Below are 18328 nucleotides of genomic sequence, written 5' to 3'. Positions count from 1 at the left end.
GCCCTAGACATGGACCAGGACCTCACTGTGCTAAATGCTGTACAAACTCAGAACAAAAAGATAGCCATCCACCATATGCAGGTTAAGAGATGAAACTGAGGTTCTACTCTGAAAATTGAGACTAAACTTTGGTTCTGCTCTGCAAGTTCTATGTTTGTGTCTCAGATTCCATGTCAAAATTTCCTCAGTATCTAAATTAAGAGGGTTTTTTTTTTTCCTCTCCTATAAATTCCATCCCTGGCTCCAAAAGTCAAGCTGGGTTCGTTGATCCTATTTTAAAAATTACAGTTGAATGGATAAATTTTCCTTCGCTTCCTATTTCAGGCTGTTAAACAGTTGCTGTTCCCTCCTCTACCCAAGCCCATTTTTCATTAGTTGATTCAGCAAGCACTTCAAGATCCTTCCATATGAAAAGCTCTCTATAAAAATTAAAATCCTCATTCTTTTTTCACATTTGGCTTTCGACGTCTTCACTTTTGCTTATATAAACTGAAAACAGTTAATATTCTATCATTCCAGAGATCGAATTTGTAAGCAAGAGTAAACATTAAAGCAGTCCTGCTGCTACCACCACCTTCATGAGCTCAAGATAGATTAAGATGCAAAACATGAGACATGTTAGGGAAAAAATAAAATCACTTCTAAAAGGCAAGGGTTTAAGGCTGCTTCTAAAGGGTCATTTCATGTCAAGTTAAGTAGTACAGTAAAAGCCTTTCAGCGTGAGATATATTAGACTGGCATATCTGCAATGGAAACATGCAACATACCACAAATTCCTTAAATACTTTACAATATATGAGCTACAAACACTGTATCCTTACTTAGAACAAGAAAAGAGTAGTACTTAGTTAACTTTGACTCCCAGAAGCACTATAGGCCTGTGGTTCTCAACTTGTGGCCCAAGTGACATCATCAGGGCTGTAACTGGGGATATGCGGGGGGAGAGGGGCGGGGACCTGTCCCAGATGAAGAGCCGGAGTGGTGGTGCAAAAATTAGTCAGTGTAGGATTGGGCCCAGTGACGACAGCTCCCCACACCCCGGCAGGACTGGGCACAGCAGCACTGGCAGGAAGCCAGGGTACTCAGTGCTGCCCCACCACACAGAATCGCAGGTCCAGTGATCCCAGCTGGAACAGGCTCCTGGCACTAGGATCACAGCAGCAGGCAGGCTGCAGAGTTGAGCTCCGTACTGCCAAGGCAGAAGACCAGCTGGCATGGGGAGAAGGTGTAGAGGCCTAGGGCAGTGGTTTTCAACCCAGTTGAAGAAAATTGTTGATGCCCGTGACCCAGTGGAGCTGGGGATGAGGGGTCTGGAGTGTGGGAGGAGCTCATGGCTGGGACAGAGGGTTGGGGTGAGGACTGGAGGGTGGGGACAGGAATGAGGAGTTGGGGGTACAGGAGGGGGCTGTGGGTTTGGGGGGCTCAGGGCTGAGGCAGAGGGTCAGGGTGTGGGAGCGGGTCAGGGCTCTGAGCTGAGGGTACAAGTTCTAGGGTGGGGCCAGAGATAGGGGGATTGGGGTGCAGGAAGGGGCTCGGGGGTTTGGAGGGGGCTCAGGCAGGGGTTGGGGCGTGGGTTTACCTCAGGTGGCTCTCGGTCAGCGGCAGTGCTAAGGCAGGCTTCCTGCCTGTCCTGGCATCGCAGATCGTGCTCACCTTGAAAACAGCAACAGCAGGTCCAGCTCCTAGGCAGAGGCATGTAAATGGCTCTGCACAGCTCTCGACTGCAGGCACCACCCCCACCCCCGCCACAGCTCCTGTTGGCCAGTTCCTACCCAATTGGAGCATAGAGCCAGTGCTCAGGACAGGGGCAGCATGAGGAGCTCTGGTCATCGTCATCTCCCAGTCGTCACCTTCTCTTCCCTCCTCCCCCCCCGTTTAGAGTCGAGGGTGGCAATACTCCATGCCATGAGACCCAAATTAATTAAAAACAGTTAATGTTTTCACTTATTTTGCTCATTTAAAATGCGCTTGGTAGACATTTGCCAGTGTTGAAATGAAAGGCACTACAGCAATTTGAATCGTATTGCTAAATACTAAACCGTTTTTTGTTTTTTTTTGGTAGATGTACAGGTAGAATATATAGTGTGTAGATGTGGCCCACGTAACACACAGAGAGCTACATATGCAGCCCACAACGGTGAACAGGTTGAGAACCACTACTATAGGCCAACAAGACAAGATATGTTTTTATAACTACTAGAGGCTACACTTCATGCATAACTACTGATTCAAGTTTAAAGGGATGTTCCAGTATCATCTGTTTCTCTACAGCAGGGGTGACCAAACATACTGACCTTATGAACTGCATATGACAACCTTCAGAGGTTTGAAAGCCAGGGCGCACCTGCTTGTGCTTGGGGCTTCAGCCCCACGGGTGGCGCCTGCTGAGGCTCGAGGCTTAAGCCCCACTCCTGCTGAAGTCCAGAGCCCCATCAGGTGGACCCTGTGGGGCTGAAGCCCAAAAACACTCCCCTCCCCACTGGGCAGAAGTCACTACCCCACTGCAAGGCAGAGATCCTGAGCCCCCTCCCCCCCAGTCTGGTAGGTGCAGAATGGGGGGGCAGGGGGGAGATGAGGGTCTCCAAGAGCTACACTTTAACAGTAAAAGAGCTGCATGTGGCTCACGAGCCACAATTTGGCCACCCCTGCTCTGCTCCTCCCTCTCCGTCCCAGCGCTTCTTGCCAGCTGTTTCGTGTCATGTAGGAGGTGAAGAAGGGATGGGGTGCGCTCAGGGGAGGGGACGGAACTAGACAGAAAGAGGCATGGCGGGAGTTTGGGGGAAGGGATCGGGCAGGGCCTGGGACGGAAATTGAGCATCCCTGGGGCAAGGATTTAAAGCTGTTTCCCTTTAAAAAATTTTTTTGCCTTTTCTTGGGTGCGAGTACCCATCTTATAATTAACCACAATCTATGAAATTATCTGATGCTCTGTGAGTACTCAAACAGCACTTGCAGATCTTCATATTCTTCCATTGTGTCCACTATGCTAACAAGACCACTCAAGGAGAGAGCTTAAGTTTCATCAGAAAACGACAGTTTGATAGACCAAAACATTTTGGTCGAAACACAGGCAGGTTTCCACTGGTGCCCTGGCTGGACTAGTGCTATGCCAGGCTTTCTGCTGCAGAGCAGGAAACCTACAAGACCTGAGAGCCCTGGCTCCAGCTGGAGCTCTCGGACAGCTCTGTCATGCCAGGGCTTCCAGTCTCCCACTTTGGAGTATCAAAGCCCAAGGAACCCCAGCTTGAGCCAGGGCTTGGTTCCTAGCTCCACAGCAGCTGGAAGTCAAGAAATTTACTGAGAAATTTTGACAAATTCAGTTTTGTTCCAATGCAGAATTAATCCAAATAAAAAAATTAATTCTCCCAAACTGAAAATCACAAATAAAAAATTAATTCTCCCAAACTGAAAATCACAAGTTTTGGCCAGCCCTACTGAAGACATCATAAACAATGTACTGCCTCAGCTATCATGTGGTCACAAAGACTGCCTGAAAGTCAATGCCGCTCACAACAGGCTTATCTATATTTTGTAAACTTCAACTGTGAAGTTCCTCTCTCTGGCAGATTACCTGAACCATGAAATTCTATCTGACAGCAGAACAAAATGATGATTATTTCTAGTACAGGAGACACTGAAGGTAGCAATAAATCCCTCTTCCTTTTCAAACCATGTCAGCCACACATTCTTTGTGACACAGAACTATATGTCCATGAAGATAAAGCCAACCTATATAGTTACCACTTCAGTAGGGTCCCAGTATCATACCCTACAGAGTAAACTTTGCTCCTAAAGTTGTACCAAATTCTTCATATACCCTGAGGGTATTCAGAGGTCTTCCAGGGGGACTCATCTAGATATTTGCCTGAATTTATACCAGGATAATTTTCCCTTGTAGGCAAGCCATAGACTGGGCAAAGTAGGTCGAAGATCATAATGCAGTCTCAATCTGATACTGATGGCAGTGGCAGTCTTGTGCATTACTTACTGTTCACTCACTGTCATTCTACAGCATTTTTACTTTTCTAATATTTGTCACTTTCTCCACTGCATACTTAATTGAGGTTTGCAAAGCACAGTGAAATCCTTGGTTGGAATGATAAGAGTATGATTTTAATTGCGTCTGCACACACTGCACCAGCACCTCTGTTTGAAAATTTCCATTTCCAAACCATTATTATTAACTGGGCCTTTGGTTTTACATAAACACTAATTAAGCCCTAGAATGAAGATACTTGACAAATTTCCAAAAGTGTAGAATATATATTTTATCTATTTAAAAATGCTAAGACAGCTATGAAGATCCATGTGCTCCAGTCTCTATGATTGCAGCCACTTCTCATTTCATATCTGTTCTCTCTACATGGAGCATGTACACACTACCACTTATAGCAGCATAACTTCTGTCACTCAGAAGGGTGTGAATAAGCCACACTGTCCCCCAAGCAATGCAAGTTACACTGACCTAAGTGCCAGCGCGGATAGTGCGATGTGCCTCTCATGCAGGTGCAGTGGTTACACTGAAAGGAGAGCTCTCTCCCAACAGCATAGCGCGTCCTCACCAGACGCACTGCAGCTGTGCAGAAGTAGCGCTCCTAGTGCAGACTAGCCCATACTGTATGCAGGGTTATGGTACTCACTGCTACGGGGGTGGAAAAACGAGAAGTACTAGGCTGAGGAGAGTTGACTGCCATGAACAAGAGAGGAAGAAGCAGACAACAACTGAAGCACAGGTAGAAGACAGCAGCACAAATTCAGGAGACTTCGTTAAATAAACCGCAAAAAGCTATTTTTTAAAAAGTGGTATTTTACTGAAATGGCAGTTTCATTTAAACCTGTGCAACAGAATACTAGTTTTCAAATATTTTACAATTATGTATTTCAAATGTCTTGCTCCTAATTAGTTTAAAAAAAAAAAACCCTAACCTACACATATACCCATTAATTCAAATCATGGTTAGAACACTGTAATTCTTAAACATAAATATCGGAAAGTGAGGAAATTCCACAAATATCCTTAACTCAGCCATAAATCCTTACCTCTGTACATGGTTCCACAAGAAGTGTGGTTTCAGTAACACTTAAGGCACATACTCTGGAAACAAAACCAAACTAAACCCAAGTGTGGTGTGTAGTCTTACCCTGGTTATTGTTACTCTAGTTATTACCATCACTTACAGAATGTGATGGGTCAGACACTTGCAAGGAAGGGATTGATAAAGGTCTGTAGTCCCAATTGGCCCTGCACCACTATACCTGTAGCAGATGTCAGGAGAGGAGAGGGGAATTAAAAGGAGGTGGCCCAGCTCAGTTTGGGGTTAACAAGGAAAGAGAGCGGAGCTCTACTCCTCTAGTAAGGGACGCCTGATTTCAAGCAAGAGTCTAAGAGAGATGAACCTCCAAGCAGATGGGACAACCAGCCCAGAAAGACTAATTAAAAGGACTGGTTGCATCCAGACAAATCCTGGTCAGGGTGGGGTATGATCCTGTCAAAGACTTCTCAGATTACCCTGGTTTTAAGTTTGTAATATTCCTTTGTCTTTTGAATTCTAATACCCTGGAAGAAGTGGGGTTAAATTGTGACCTGCCTGAAGGGCGGAGTCATGGGAAGAGGTGGACCTCTGCAGGACCAGATTGGCTGTTGGGGTGCCAGATTGGGAGAGAGCTGCCAGGAGGCACTTCAACGGTGAGGCCACTCTTTTTTACACTGAAGTTTAATTTTCCTGGTTGATTACTATTTTCTCATAACCCTAACAACATTTAAATATAGTAGTTTGTGAAAAGCGAGATTAACTCTCCTCAGGGTAGATTTGATTTAAATCATGATGTAAATCACTAGTCGGGAAGACTCGATTTAATCATAGATTTCTACATAAAAGTGCATTCTTGTTGGTTGTTATCACTGAGTTGTGAAAAATATGTATTAAGGTTATGAGACCCACACTGGATCTCTTTTATGGCCTGTTGCCATTATATGTTTTCCCTTCTAGTGAGAGAATGGTATGGTAGATCTCAAATCAATGAAGACTACACTCAGAAAGACCTCAAGGCTTCTGGAATATGCTGCTCAAACAGTTTCACTTTTGTTTCTACTGCCTGTCCCTCCCTTCTCACATTTATCTCCAGACTTCGTCTCCTTGTCCAGACCTATTCCACCCCCAACCATCTTCTATTCAATGAACTTCTTGAAACTTTGCACTTTTAGAGAGAGGTAAGGGATTGACTCTGTGTACACACATTTGCAGAGGGACGATAGGGTTGAGGTCTTATTTCTCACCTCTGTATATTATTTATTTAAAACATTTTTGCTGTTAACAAGCATGTTATCTCTGGAGACACAAATCAACAGTCTGAGAACTGTAAAACTAAGCTTCTCTGCTGTGTTTTCTAGACTTAGTTAGCACCGAGTCCCATTGGGTAGATAGAAAGATTAACCTAAATAAGCTATACAGAAGCCCCTGGAACTCCATAAAATTGGGTCCATAATCCATGAACTATTGGAACATATTTACAAAATTTTTCTTAAATATTACATGAATATATTGTCTCATACTACAGAATTAGAATTTATAATCCCTATTCCATTATGAAATATCTTTGAGCTATAATGTATCTTAATTAAAACTATCTTTAGATAGGTTTTTTCCTCAAAAAGCATTTTATCAAAAAATCTGATTTAAATAAATAAAATCAGATTTTTTTTGATTTTTTTTTTTAAATCATTGATTTTTATCCATCCTGACTGTCCTGGTCATCTCTAATCATGCATTTAATAAATAAAATGTGCAATAGCAGAGAATTTCCGAAAGCTGTGCTAATTATATATAGACATTTACAATGCCAACAAGCAGACCTTTAAACCACTCAGCAGCCCTAAACAAGAGTTCCCAGCTTGAGAAGATTTGTTCCCAGAAGAGATAGGCTGTCCTGCCCGTAGATCAGATCACCATAGCATAAAGGAGCTCCATCAGTAGAGATAATGAGAACGCTTCACCAAATGTTCTACCCTGCCTGCACTAGGCAAACTCTATCCTTCTCAACACAGTGCCCTTCGCTAGCCCCACAGGTGGGGGCGGGGGGGGAAAGAGGAGAAGGGAAGCAGATCCCATTACAAAGCAGGAAAAAAGATACAGGCACCGCCTCTAGAGATGAGTTATTCAGACTCTATTCTCATTTCGTCTTTCCCGCCTTTGGTAAGGCTACAAAACATGCCAGCTAACTTGGTGTTTTCTGTCATCTGGACACTTGTATCAAGAAACTGAATTCGAACCAAACTTATTGTCAATGTCAACTTGCAGTAGGTTCAAACAAGGTGAAAAGCTTCATGTCAATTACCAGTCACGTGTTAATCAGAATCATTTAAAAAAGTACTTTGGTAAATAGATTGATAGTGTAAGTAAAAGTTCTGAAAATCATCTGGTAGAATTTGGCATTAGGTTCAAGTTTTATGCAATGATTTTACATTTTACTTAATCCTGTCTCTGTGAAAGGGCACTGACTAGATGACCTCTTCAGGTCCCCTACAATCCTATAATTCAGTACCTTGACTTTCTAATAAATCAGGGTTGTCTAATTTAATTTTACATTATTCCTGTGCTGAAGCTTCTACCGGTTTCCAAGAAATGTTATTCTATAAACAGTCTCACTATTAGGAAATAATACCTGATATTCAGCCTAATTATCTTTGTTTTAAATTCATATTAAATAACTCCTAGTTTTACCCACTTACCAAAAAAGGTTCCAAATTTTGTGTTGCCCACTTTCCTGAAATTCAGACGCAAAATAATACTTTTAAAAACACAGAATTATTCTCCCTTTCCCCCACACTGGATAACAGTACAAATTAACTCACTTTTCCTTTTTTTCCTGTTTGTGTGCTTCTCTCATAAGCTGAGAAGCCTTTCTGCTGTAAGGATGAATGACTTTTTTCTCTTGCCCTCCTCCTCTGCCCTTTGGTACTTTTGGCTGAAATGAAACATAACAAGGAATAAAATGACACACTTCAGTTCCCTTCACAAAGTGTCTCATAAGCTACTGCAACCAGAGTAAAAGACTGCTCAAAGGGAAGCCAGCAGCACCTTATCAAAGGGATTCACTCAAGAAAGAGCATGCATTAACACCTCAGAAGGTCCAAAATTCATACAGTGGGTTTAAGTGAGCTAGTATAAGTTATATTCATGTCACTCCTTGTGTTACTAAGAATAATAAAACGCAGACTCCTGAGTTCAAATTCCAACACAGCACATGCAATATGAAAATCAGGCATACAAACTCTGAAGGTTGAAGCAAAGCACGCAGCTATATCTTTTTTTAGTTTAGAATTGGTGTGTGTTATAAAATTTGTTACAGACTGTTACTCTTCTAACAGAAAATACCTTCCTTCTTGAAGAGCTCAATGGTGAGGAAACTTTAAATTACCTCTCCTAACAAGAATGCAATTTTCAGTATACCCTTATTTAAACCTTTCCCAACTGATGGCTCCATTTAAACCCTTGTCAGAAACCCATCTAATTTGCACAGAAAGAACCAGATTGCAGCTGCCACCCACAGAGACTACACATCCCAAAATATAATGCTCCATCTAAGTGGAGCTGCCACTCACAGAGACTACAGGTCCCAAAATACAATGCTCCATCTAAGTGGAGCAACAGAAATTCAATGGTCACTTCTGCACTAAAGGACTTTTACAAATAGAGATGAAGTTATAGCTTTCTGCAAAGTCAGTGACTCAAGTGCATTTGTATATGTTCTAAATAAAAACATCTTAAGCAAATGTTCAGGTTAAAGGAAGGGGCTCTTTTTAAAAAGGAATGCATTGCAAGCCTCATCCCCAGACCACTCCATTTCCCAGTTCTGAATCTGAAACAAGAAACTTCTGAAGAAGATACAGCTAGGAATACAGCTGTAAAAAACTACCTAATACAAACCAGACACACGTTGCAGTTGTGGCTAGTCCTTTTCCCAGTAGTTCCCATTATTTTTATTTACTTATTTATTTATTGTTATGAAGTTTGAAGGTTGCTCCAAAATTAATGGAAAGACTACTAAGCAGTGCGACATTGAGGAATACATAGGGAAGAAAGAAAACAAGAGTAAGCTTGGTCATAAAGTAGTGATCCTGCACTAGTGTTCACAAGTTTATTACTGCGATGATTTAAATTTGCATAGACCGCTTCCTCTAGCACTTCTCGAGAAGACACCCTGAAGCTCCATTAATTTAAAGAAGGTATTAATAGCCAACTATTGTTGCTCATGTGACTTCAGCCCAATTACATGACAAACTGGAAGCAGCAACAACATGAACAAGGAAGGTATATAAAAAAGAAAAAATCATGCCATAAGCAGCAAGGAATTTTCCTCTTGAATCTTATGGACACCACTGTGCCAAAATAACTTATTCCTTCTGGCCAAAGAGAAAGTTATATTGTATTCTATTTAGTTACGTATATACAGGACACTTAAAAACACACCATAACATGAACATTGTTTTGTAACATTACAGAAAAAAAACATAAATAGGACATAAACAAAAAACATAAATAGGAAGCTCTGTAGTTTCCGTTGTTGAGGGCATCACAATGTGGACCAGGCAGAATCTGTACTAATGAACTGCTGTATATGCATTCCAAAGGAAACAAATCTAATTTGAGGGCTTCAACACCCTCTACTACCACACAAGTGTCATAAGCATCACACTTGCATGCTTCTGTCCTAAGTCCCTGTGCTGGATAAGGGCCAAGAGAATAAAACATAGGAGAAATTAAATGTTTAAAACAAGGAGTTGATCAGAACCTATGGTGCTGAATTCATTTTTAATATCTATTATCAAAATCTGGTTGAACACAGAAAGGTTTTCTGGCTTTGAAATGGAATTGCAGTTTGATGGCCTTATTTAGTCCACATCACAAAAATGTGATATAATTTGACACAGCGTCCTTACCCACAACACTGGAACAGAAGTTTTGCAGTTTAAGATTGGAGTTTCTAGACAGAATAGTGGTGGGAAGTCTAGAAAAACAGATAATTGCTCTAGTCAAGTCATTGCTAACAATCATAGACTCATTTGCCCATCCTGTTCAGAAACACGCTGAAATACAACTGTGAAACAGCAACACACATACGAGCCAACTACTTGCTTAAAACTTGAGCCAAAAGTGTCCAAAAAGTTGCTGTACTCTGTTCAACACTGCAGAGGGTACAAATTTAAAACTTTCATCGAACACTTTTATATATGGTTATCTTGACAACTAATTTATCCAGACAACTCCCTATAGACAGTGCTTGAAATGATTGATTCCGAACCAGTTAACATTATATTTACTACCACTTGTTAGTTTTTCATTCACTCGGTTTGGTGGTATGTATCTAGGGAAGACCTTTGGCTGCAATCAAGTTTGTTATGTTCATTTACTTTTGTTTGTTTATAGTTTCTAGAACAGAATGATTTTCTGCCCTGTTGAATTGACATAGAAAAGGAAAGAACGGATTAACTACCTGAGCATTTAACAGAACACTGATCCTATTCCAACTTCTGCAACAAGTTTCAAATTGCCTTTTCTGATGACAGAACAGCTTAAAAAATGGCCTGGTTAAAGAACCTGCAATGACTGTCTGGAAGAGTTTTTAAAGTACACTCTGTGGTACAACAATAGATTTTATTCAGGGCTAGAATTAAAAAGTACTAATTTTTTTTAAGTGGAGAAAGAACAGTTTGCAAATTGGAATGTGTGTCAGTGGACACCATTAAATATGACAACATAGAATTTTATTACACTAGTTTTCCTACTCCCTAAACTTACAGTAGGAAAATCAAATACACCTGCTGAATCTGCACATGCCAAACTGCAGGTAAAATTTTGGGGGCAAGTGTTGAGGCTATTTTGAATATTTGGCCTTGAAAGCTATAACACCTATTTTAGAGGAATTTCCCATAAGTATATAAACAAAGTAGATTATTATCTTGACTTTAGTAAAGCTTTAAATACTGTCTCGCATGACCTCATAAACAAACTAGGGAAATACAACCTAGATGGAGCTACTATAAGGAGGGTGCAAAACTGGTTAGAAACCCATTTCCAGAGTGTAGTTATCGGTGGTTCACAGTTATGCTGTAAGGGTGTAATGAGTGAAATCCTGCAGGGATCAGTTGATGGTCCAGTTCTATTCAATATCTTCATCAATTATTTCGTTAATGGCATAGAGAATACACTTACAAGCTGGGAGGGTAAGTGCTTTGGAGGACAGGATTAAAATTCAAAATGATCTGGACAAACTGGAGAAATGGTCTGAAGTTAATAGGATGAAATTCAATAAGGACAAATGCAAAGTACTCCATTTAAGGAACAATCAGTTGCACACACACAAAATGGGAAATGACTGTCTAGGAAGGAGTACTATGAAAAGGGATCTGGGGGTCACAAGCTAAATGAGTCAACAGTGTAACACTGTTGCAAAAAAAAGCAAACATCATTATGGGATGTATTAACAGGAGTGTTGTAAGCAAGAAGTAATTCTTCCGCTCTAGTCCCTGCTGATTAGGACTCAGTTAGAGTATTGTGTGCAGTTCAGGGCACCACATTTTAGGAAAGATGTGGAAAAATTGGAGCGTGTCCAGAGAAGAATGACAAAAATGATTAAAGGTCTAGAAAACATGGCCTATGAGGGAAGATTGAAAAAATTGGGTTTGTTTAGCCTGGAAAACAGACAATTGAGAGGGGAGATGCTAACAGTTTTCAAGTATGTAAAAGACTGTTACAAGGCGAAGGAAGACAACTTGTTTTCTTAACCTCTGAGGCTAGGACAAGTAGCAATGGGTTTAAATTGCAGCAAGGGAGGTTTAGTTTGGACATTAGGAAAAACTTCCCATCAGGGTGGTTAAGCACTGGAATAAATTGCCTAAGGAGGCTGTGGAATCTCCATCATTGGAGATTTTTAAGAGCAGGTTAGACAAACACCTATCAGGAATTGTCTAGAGCAGTGGTTCCCAAACTTGTTCCGCCACTTGTGCAGGGAAAGCCTCTGGCGTCCCAGGCCAGTTTGTATACCTGCCATGTCCGCAGATTCGGCTGATCGCAGTTCCCAGTGGCCGTGGTTCGCTGCTCCAGGCTGACAGGAGCTGCTGGAAGCGGTAGCCAGTAAGTCCCTCGGCCTGCGCCGCTTCCAGCAGCTCCCACTGGCCTGAGGCAGTGAACCGTGGCCACTGGGAGCCGCGATCGGCTGAACCTGCGGACGCGGCACGTACACAAACCAGCCCGGCCCACCAGGGGCTTTCCCTGCACAAGCAGTGGAACAAGTTTGGGAACCACTGGTCTACATAATACTTAGTCCTGCCATGAGTGCAGGGGCCTGGACAAGATGGCCTCTCGAGGTCCCTTCCAGTCCTATGATTTGATGACAAAGTTTAAACCATTTGGACTGCTTACATTAGGCATGTATTAAAAATCAGCAGACTAGAAAGTAAGACTTACACCTAAACTTTACTCCTTTTTCTGTATTAGAAATACTGCTGCATATATATTTTTAATTATTATTAAAGAAGTAAAGATTTTGAAAAGAATATACTCCCAGGATATACCAAATTATGCTACAAATTTATTAGTTCTCTTATACTGTGGCATATTGAGGTAAAAGAATATTTTTATGAATACAGCTGGAATGAATTATCTGTTATGAAATGTGTGGATTGCACAGCTTTGTATACTAAACAGACTTTGCAAATTTGTACTTTTAATTATATTGTGTATCAACAGACTCTCAAATCTATCTAAGCAACTTGGATATTTAATTTCTATTAGAAACCAATAGGGATTATATATCTAACTCCCCCATCTGACTTTGAAAATCTCATCTATAGTCTTTATACTGAGCAACACAATTCTATATTTTGCTATTTTAATACACTGGAAGTGACTCAATTGAAAAAAAATAAGAATGTTATGATCTCCTGGTTACTTGTTATTTTTGGTCTTTGTATATATATTTGCACATTTCAGTAGGTAAGGTTAAGAGTGGGTGTGCGGATAAGGCAGGTGGAGCGAATAGGGAGTAATGAAGGACTGTCTGGCCCCAGGGGAGCAGCGGGATCCCTTAGTTAATTCTTTGCAGAGTTCTCATGCTGAAATGATCTCGAAGCACAGAATAACTATATGGCAAAGTAGATTGTCGCAGGGCACTAGGCGGAGGGCCCTGAAACAGAGACAAGGAACGACCTTTCCCGACACCCCAACGCCCCCGTTCCCATGTAACCTGCCAAAGCAGCCCCACGGCTCCTCCTTGGCTCCAGCACCGGCTCGAACCGGTTCTAGAAATAGGCAGAAGGGCCCCGGGTAGGTTCCCCGCTGGCTCCCGGGCACGGGCGAGGCACCGGGGTTCCTGCGGCGAGCGCGGACGTGTTAGGCCTCGATGTTTGCGCACGTGGCTGCGCACGTGCTGGTTCCCCGCAGGGACCAGCCCCCTGGCCCGGCTGCCCCCTCGCTCCGTGTCTGGCGGCGGCGAGCGCCACGGCCCGTGGTGGCCTCTGGGGCGGGTGCTGGTGTCTCGAACAGACCCCGCTGGGCTGGGGCCCGGCAGCGCGACAGGTGACACCCCCCTCCCCCGCACTCACCATAGCGAGTCCCACGCGTCCGCCCAGCTAGTGAGCGGCAGAGGCAGGCAACGGCGACACGTACCGGGGGCACCGCGGCAAAAACCGGAACCAGGTGTCCGGTCCGCCGTGAAAAGAGCCCGGCTCAGTGCCCCGCTCCTGAGCGTCCCGTTCCGCCTGCGCTCGGTGATTCCGTCACTGGCCAGGCGCTGTGTCCCTCCCGGTCCACGCCACGTTCCCGGGGGCTGCGGCTTGGGCTCCTGGCCGTTCCGGGTGCGTGTCTCCCCAGCGGCTGTGGGCCCGCCCCGCCTGCTGACTGTCAGCCGCGGGCCACCCCAAAAAGCCAAGTACAGCCACGTTGCCGGGTGTGGGCCAGGTCCCGCCCCCAGAGCAGCAGTTGTCCTAGAAAAATCTCGACACGAAACCCAAGTTTTACGAAGGACGGTGTAGGAAACTAGGACCACTTGACTGATCCCTCAACAGGAGCAGCAGTTGACAATATAGTAATAATGATAGAAAGCAGGTGTGTCCTTAACACTAGCAAACAGACCTAGGAAGTCAGCAGTTCTCAGTGCTCTACTCCTGAGGTCTTTCTGCACCAAAAAAATAAACATTCTGTGCACAATATTTTAAAATGCTGAAAAAAATTATTTGTCAAATAAATGTGGAGACTCCAGTATGGCACTGAGGAGCAGAGGCTACTGGTTTCACAGCGGTGGGAGAGCACTCTACAGCTTCTCCCCTCACTGACTCAGCAGTGAGGTTGCACCCAACCCTGACACAGCACAAGGACAGGGCCTGCCCCAGAAACACCCCAGGGCTCTGCCCTTCCGTGTCAGGTGCACCAGGCTCAGCAAAGCAGGGTACAAATGTGTAGGGGCTCAGTGTGGGGGGATCCAGGTGTGGGTTGAGAGGGAGGGGAGTTTGCAGAGCTTGACATCTGGGGGTGGATCTGACTCAGTCCCAAATGCTGTGCAAGAGAAGAGTAAGTACTATCCTCCCCAGCCCAGCCGGGATGAGCAGCTGAGCCCAGCACAGGGTAGGAGCTATCACCCAGGTTTTCCCCAGTCCTGCCCTCTGCCCCACAATGATTTACCTCTCTGCTGTCTGCCCTAGGCACAGTAAACATACTGCTGGGGAGGGACACATGACCGCTAAGTACTACCAGGGCTGCTGGAACAATTTTTATAGCGGAGGTGCTTAGAGCCATTGAATCATAAACTCCTATGGGTGATAGAAACCACTTCAAGCCAGGGGTGCAGAACCACCCCTAGCACCCTTCGTTCCAGCATCTATGAGTACTACTATAAAATTCCTCAGATATGTCAGAAGAGCATCTTGATAGGTTAGCTTGCAACTGCATCCTGGTAGATTACTTTGGCAACATGTCAGGACACCATTTATTTTATTCTGTCACAGCGGTAACGTTTATCTCATGAAGATATTATAGCTTCAGTATTTGTATGACATCTGCTTACACAGCTTCTTTTAAGGAAATTATAGTAAAATATCTCGAGCTAGTTCAGAGTCTGATATAGTGTGAAAATATACAGACCATTTTCCGTAGAATATATGTCCTAAAGAAGCTATTCTTTCGATTACTAAAAGAGCTCACTTTAAAAAAAGATTCTTGGGCCAGCTCCTCAGCTGGGGTAAACTAGCATACTACCATTTAAGTCAATGGAGCTGTGCTAGCTTATTATATTAGCTGAGGATTTGGCCCCCTTGTCTCTTGTGGTGAACATCTATGATCTACCTATACGCTCTACTCTGCCATTCTTTTCCTATTTTGTGCTGGGTTTTTTTCCCCCCTTTAGTCCCATAAACTGCTACCTTCCAAGACCAACTCAGGATATCTGAATACCTGGTCCTGCAATCCTTATGAGAAAGGTCCTTAATTACATGAGTAGCCCAACTGAAATCAGTGGAACTACTTGGGCATGAGGACTACTCCTACTTTTTTGCATCGGAGCTGAAAGGTAGGGCCCATAGCACCTACAACAGTATGTGGATTTAAAATAATACAGAATATGGGGTAGTATGTGACTTCAATATGTAATGACTATACTGAGGAATGTAGTCTCTTTATTTGCACTTATTTACCATTTATGATACATGAGAAAGAATGAGGTTATATTGGAAAGATGATTCCACGATTTTTTTATATATATATCCTAAATTATTAGGATTTGACTAGATATAAGAATTTTTACTGGAAATTCTTGTTTTCATCTGTGTGGCGATGAGGATCAAACACCAAACAAGGCTAATAATATAATTTAGCCAATATGACAATTATATTAGAAATAAAATAGAAAAAGTATCTGGTTACAAGTAACTTCTCCCAAGTCTGCAAAGTCTGTTTTTCTGTCTGAGACAAAAGAAATTTATGAAGATGTAGGAGAAAGATAAAACCGTATTATAATATTTTGTGTTAGTTTTTTAAAAAAGAAAACAAAATAAGTGTGGAAAGGACTAATTTTCCTCATTATACACATTGTTTCCAGAAACTGCAGAAAAGCATTGTGTCACCTTTGGACTTCAACTTGTCAAGATGCATTTATTTCAGTGACAACTACATGTGGTTATTCTGAAGGAAGGCAGAAATGAATGTATTAATAACTTGTTTCTTGTGAAACAAATTTTGCATTCATATTAATACAAATAATATTCTGAACATTTAATTCTTACTATGTTAATTTTTCAAATTATTATTTTTAACATATTGAGGAATTAAGTCTTCTCTCAATGAACATTTAATGCCTAGCTACGTGGGGCCATTTACACTATGGATACGCGGTTTAGGAAATCCAGATACCACAGAATTGTCTCCCAACATAGTTAAACACAGGGCCAGCTCCAGGCCCCAGCGCTCCAAGCACGTGCTTGGGGCGGCATGCCGCGGGAGGCGACAGGCGGCTCCGGTGGAGCATCTGCTGGCATGCCTGCAGGAGGTCCACCGGAGCCGCGGGACCGGCGAGCTGCAGAGCGCTCCCCGTGGTGTGCCGCAGTGCTTGGGGCGGCAAAATGGCTAGAGCCGGCCCTGGTTAAACACAATGCCATTTTGTAGCGTACACTGATCCTAACCAGGCCTGATTCTCAACTCCGCCACATTACCTTATGCTAGCATATCTCCTTTGACTTAAATGGTTTTTTACTAGTATTACACCAATGTAGCTGAGTTGAAAATCAGGCCCAGCTGCATTTTAACTCTGTTCCAAATTGTGCTGCAACCTTGGACAGAACTGGCTACAGCAACAGTTTTCAAACAGTGGGTCAGGACCCCAAAGTGGTTGTGAACCCATTTTAATGGGGTCACCAGAACTGGCTTAGATTTGCTGGGCCCAAAGCCAGAATCCCACGACCTGGGGCCAAAGCCGAAGCCTGAGCCCTAGTGTCTAGGGTCGAAGCTGAATCCCGAGGGCTTTAGCTCTAGGTGTTGGGTCTTAGGCTATAGGCCCCCTGCCTGGGGCTGAAGCCTTTGGGCTTTGGCCCCCCAGCTCAGGGCAGTGTGGCTCAGCTTTGGCCTCCTCCTTGACCCCCCAGGCGATGGGGTTCGGGCGGGCTCAGGCTTTGGTCCCTCTTCCTAGAGTTGCGTAGTAATTTTTGTTGTCAGAAGGGGGTTGCAGTGCAATGAAGTTTGAGAACCTCTGGGCTATAGCATTTCAAGGACAATTGTGATCTAGGGATCCTTGGTGCCAGTTGGCAGAGGTTATAGGGGGTAACAGGGTTTTACAGGGATACCCTGGGTTGGATATCTGCATGGTAGTTCACCTAAGGATGGGATGTGAAGTCTCTACCAAGAGCCAGTGGTTTACTGGTCATCATAATCATTGTAAAATATATGTAAGGATAATATTTAAGGAATTAGGTATCTATACTAAAACTAATGTGCTTAAGATCTTGGAGTTAAGATAGGTCACCAGAAAGGTACATACTTTTGAAGAAGTTTCTCTCAGGTAGGAAGTAACTGACACCAGGCTGACCACCTCTATATGATATGCTTCCCAGTGTATGCCTATTTGCACTGAGCCAGGTGTGAATTGACAGATTATGAAATCTACAAAAGAGGAAGTCTGTAGAAAGAAACAAACAGTGGTGGGGAAGGCTCCTATTTAAGAATCAGGACAAAGGATTTGTCTGATATATCTTGGAATGCAAAGAGACACACTGAATCCTACACCTAGGAGTCAAATTAACAGCATGCATATCTCATGAAAGAAGAATCTTAGAATATCAGGGTTGGAAGGGACCTCAGCAGGTCTTCTAGTCCACCCCCCTGCTCAAAGCAGAACTAAACCCCAACTAAATCATCCCAGCTAGGGCTTTGTCAAGCCTGACCTTAAAAACCTCTAAGGAAGGAGATTCCACCACCTCCCTAGGTAACACATTCCAGTGCTTCACCACCCTCCTAGGGAAAAAGTTTTTCCTAATATCCAACCTAAACCTCTCCCACTGCAACTTGAGACCATTACTCCTTGTTCTGTCATCTGGTACCACTGAGAACAGTCTAGATCCATCCTCTTTGGAACTTCCTTTCAGGTAGTTGAAAGCAGCTATCAAATCCCCCCTCATTCTTCTCTTCTGCAGACAATCCCAGTTTATGCTCCAGCCCCCTAATCATTTTTGTTGCCCTGCGCTGGACTTTTTCCAATTTTTCTACATCCTTCTTGTAGTATGGGGCCCAAAACTGGACACAGTACTCCAGATGAGGCCTCACCAATGTTGAATAGAGGGGAATGATCA

The 18328-nt window shown here is 43.2% G+C and overlaps 1 protein-coding gene and 1 long non-coding RNA gene across 3 annotated transcripts in view; one reads left to right on the top strand and one right to left on the bottom strand.

The window, feature by feature from the left end:
• Positions 1-13702, bottom strand: part of TMA16 (translation machinery associated 16 homolog) — a 39247-nt gene extending 25545 nt beyond the window's left edge. The window contains exons 1-2 of one of the 2 annotated variants that reach the window (XM_050946714.1): positions 13604-13702; positions 7853-7965 (exon numbers count right to left, since the gene is read on the bottom strand). In XM_050946714.1, coding sequence (XP_050802671.1) covers positions 7853-7965; positions 13604-13606 — 116 coding nt within the window. In that variant the 5' untranslated portion in view covers positions 13607-13702. Of the gene's footprint in view, positions 1-7852; positions 7966-13249; positions 13336-13603 lie in introns of those variants that run through there. The other variant, XM_050946715.1, reaches the window with a different exon arrangement.
• An 820-nt stretch (positions 13703-14522) lies between these two features.
• Positions 14523-16187, top strand: LOC127047880 (uncharacterized). The gene is made up of 3 exons (XR_007773508.1): positions 14523-14567; positions 15400-15561; positions 16090-16187. It is a non-coding gene; the product is annotated as an uncharacterized LOC127047880 (long non-coding RNA).
• Positions 16188-18328: the final 2141 nt, after the last annotated feature.

The sequence above is a fragment of the Gopherus flavomarginatus genome, chromosome 3, assembly GCF_025201925.1.
Source record: "Gopherus flavomarginatus isolate rGopFla2 chromosome 3, rGopFla2.mat.asm, whole genome shotgun sequence".
In the NCBI taxonomy this organism is placed as follows: domain Eukaryota; kingdom Metazoa; phylum Chordata; order Testudines; family Testudinidae; genus Gopherus; species Gopherus flavomarginatus.
Note: the sequence above shows the minus strand (reverse complement) of the source record. Positions and strands in the feature narration are given on the sequence as shown.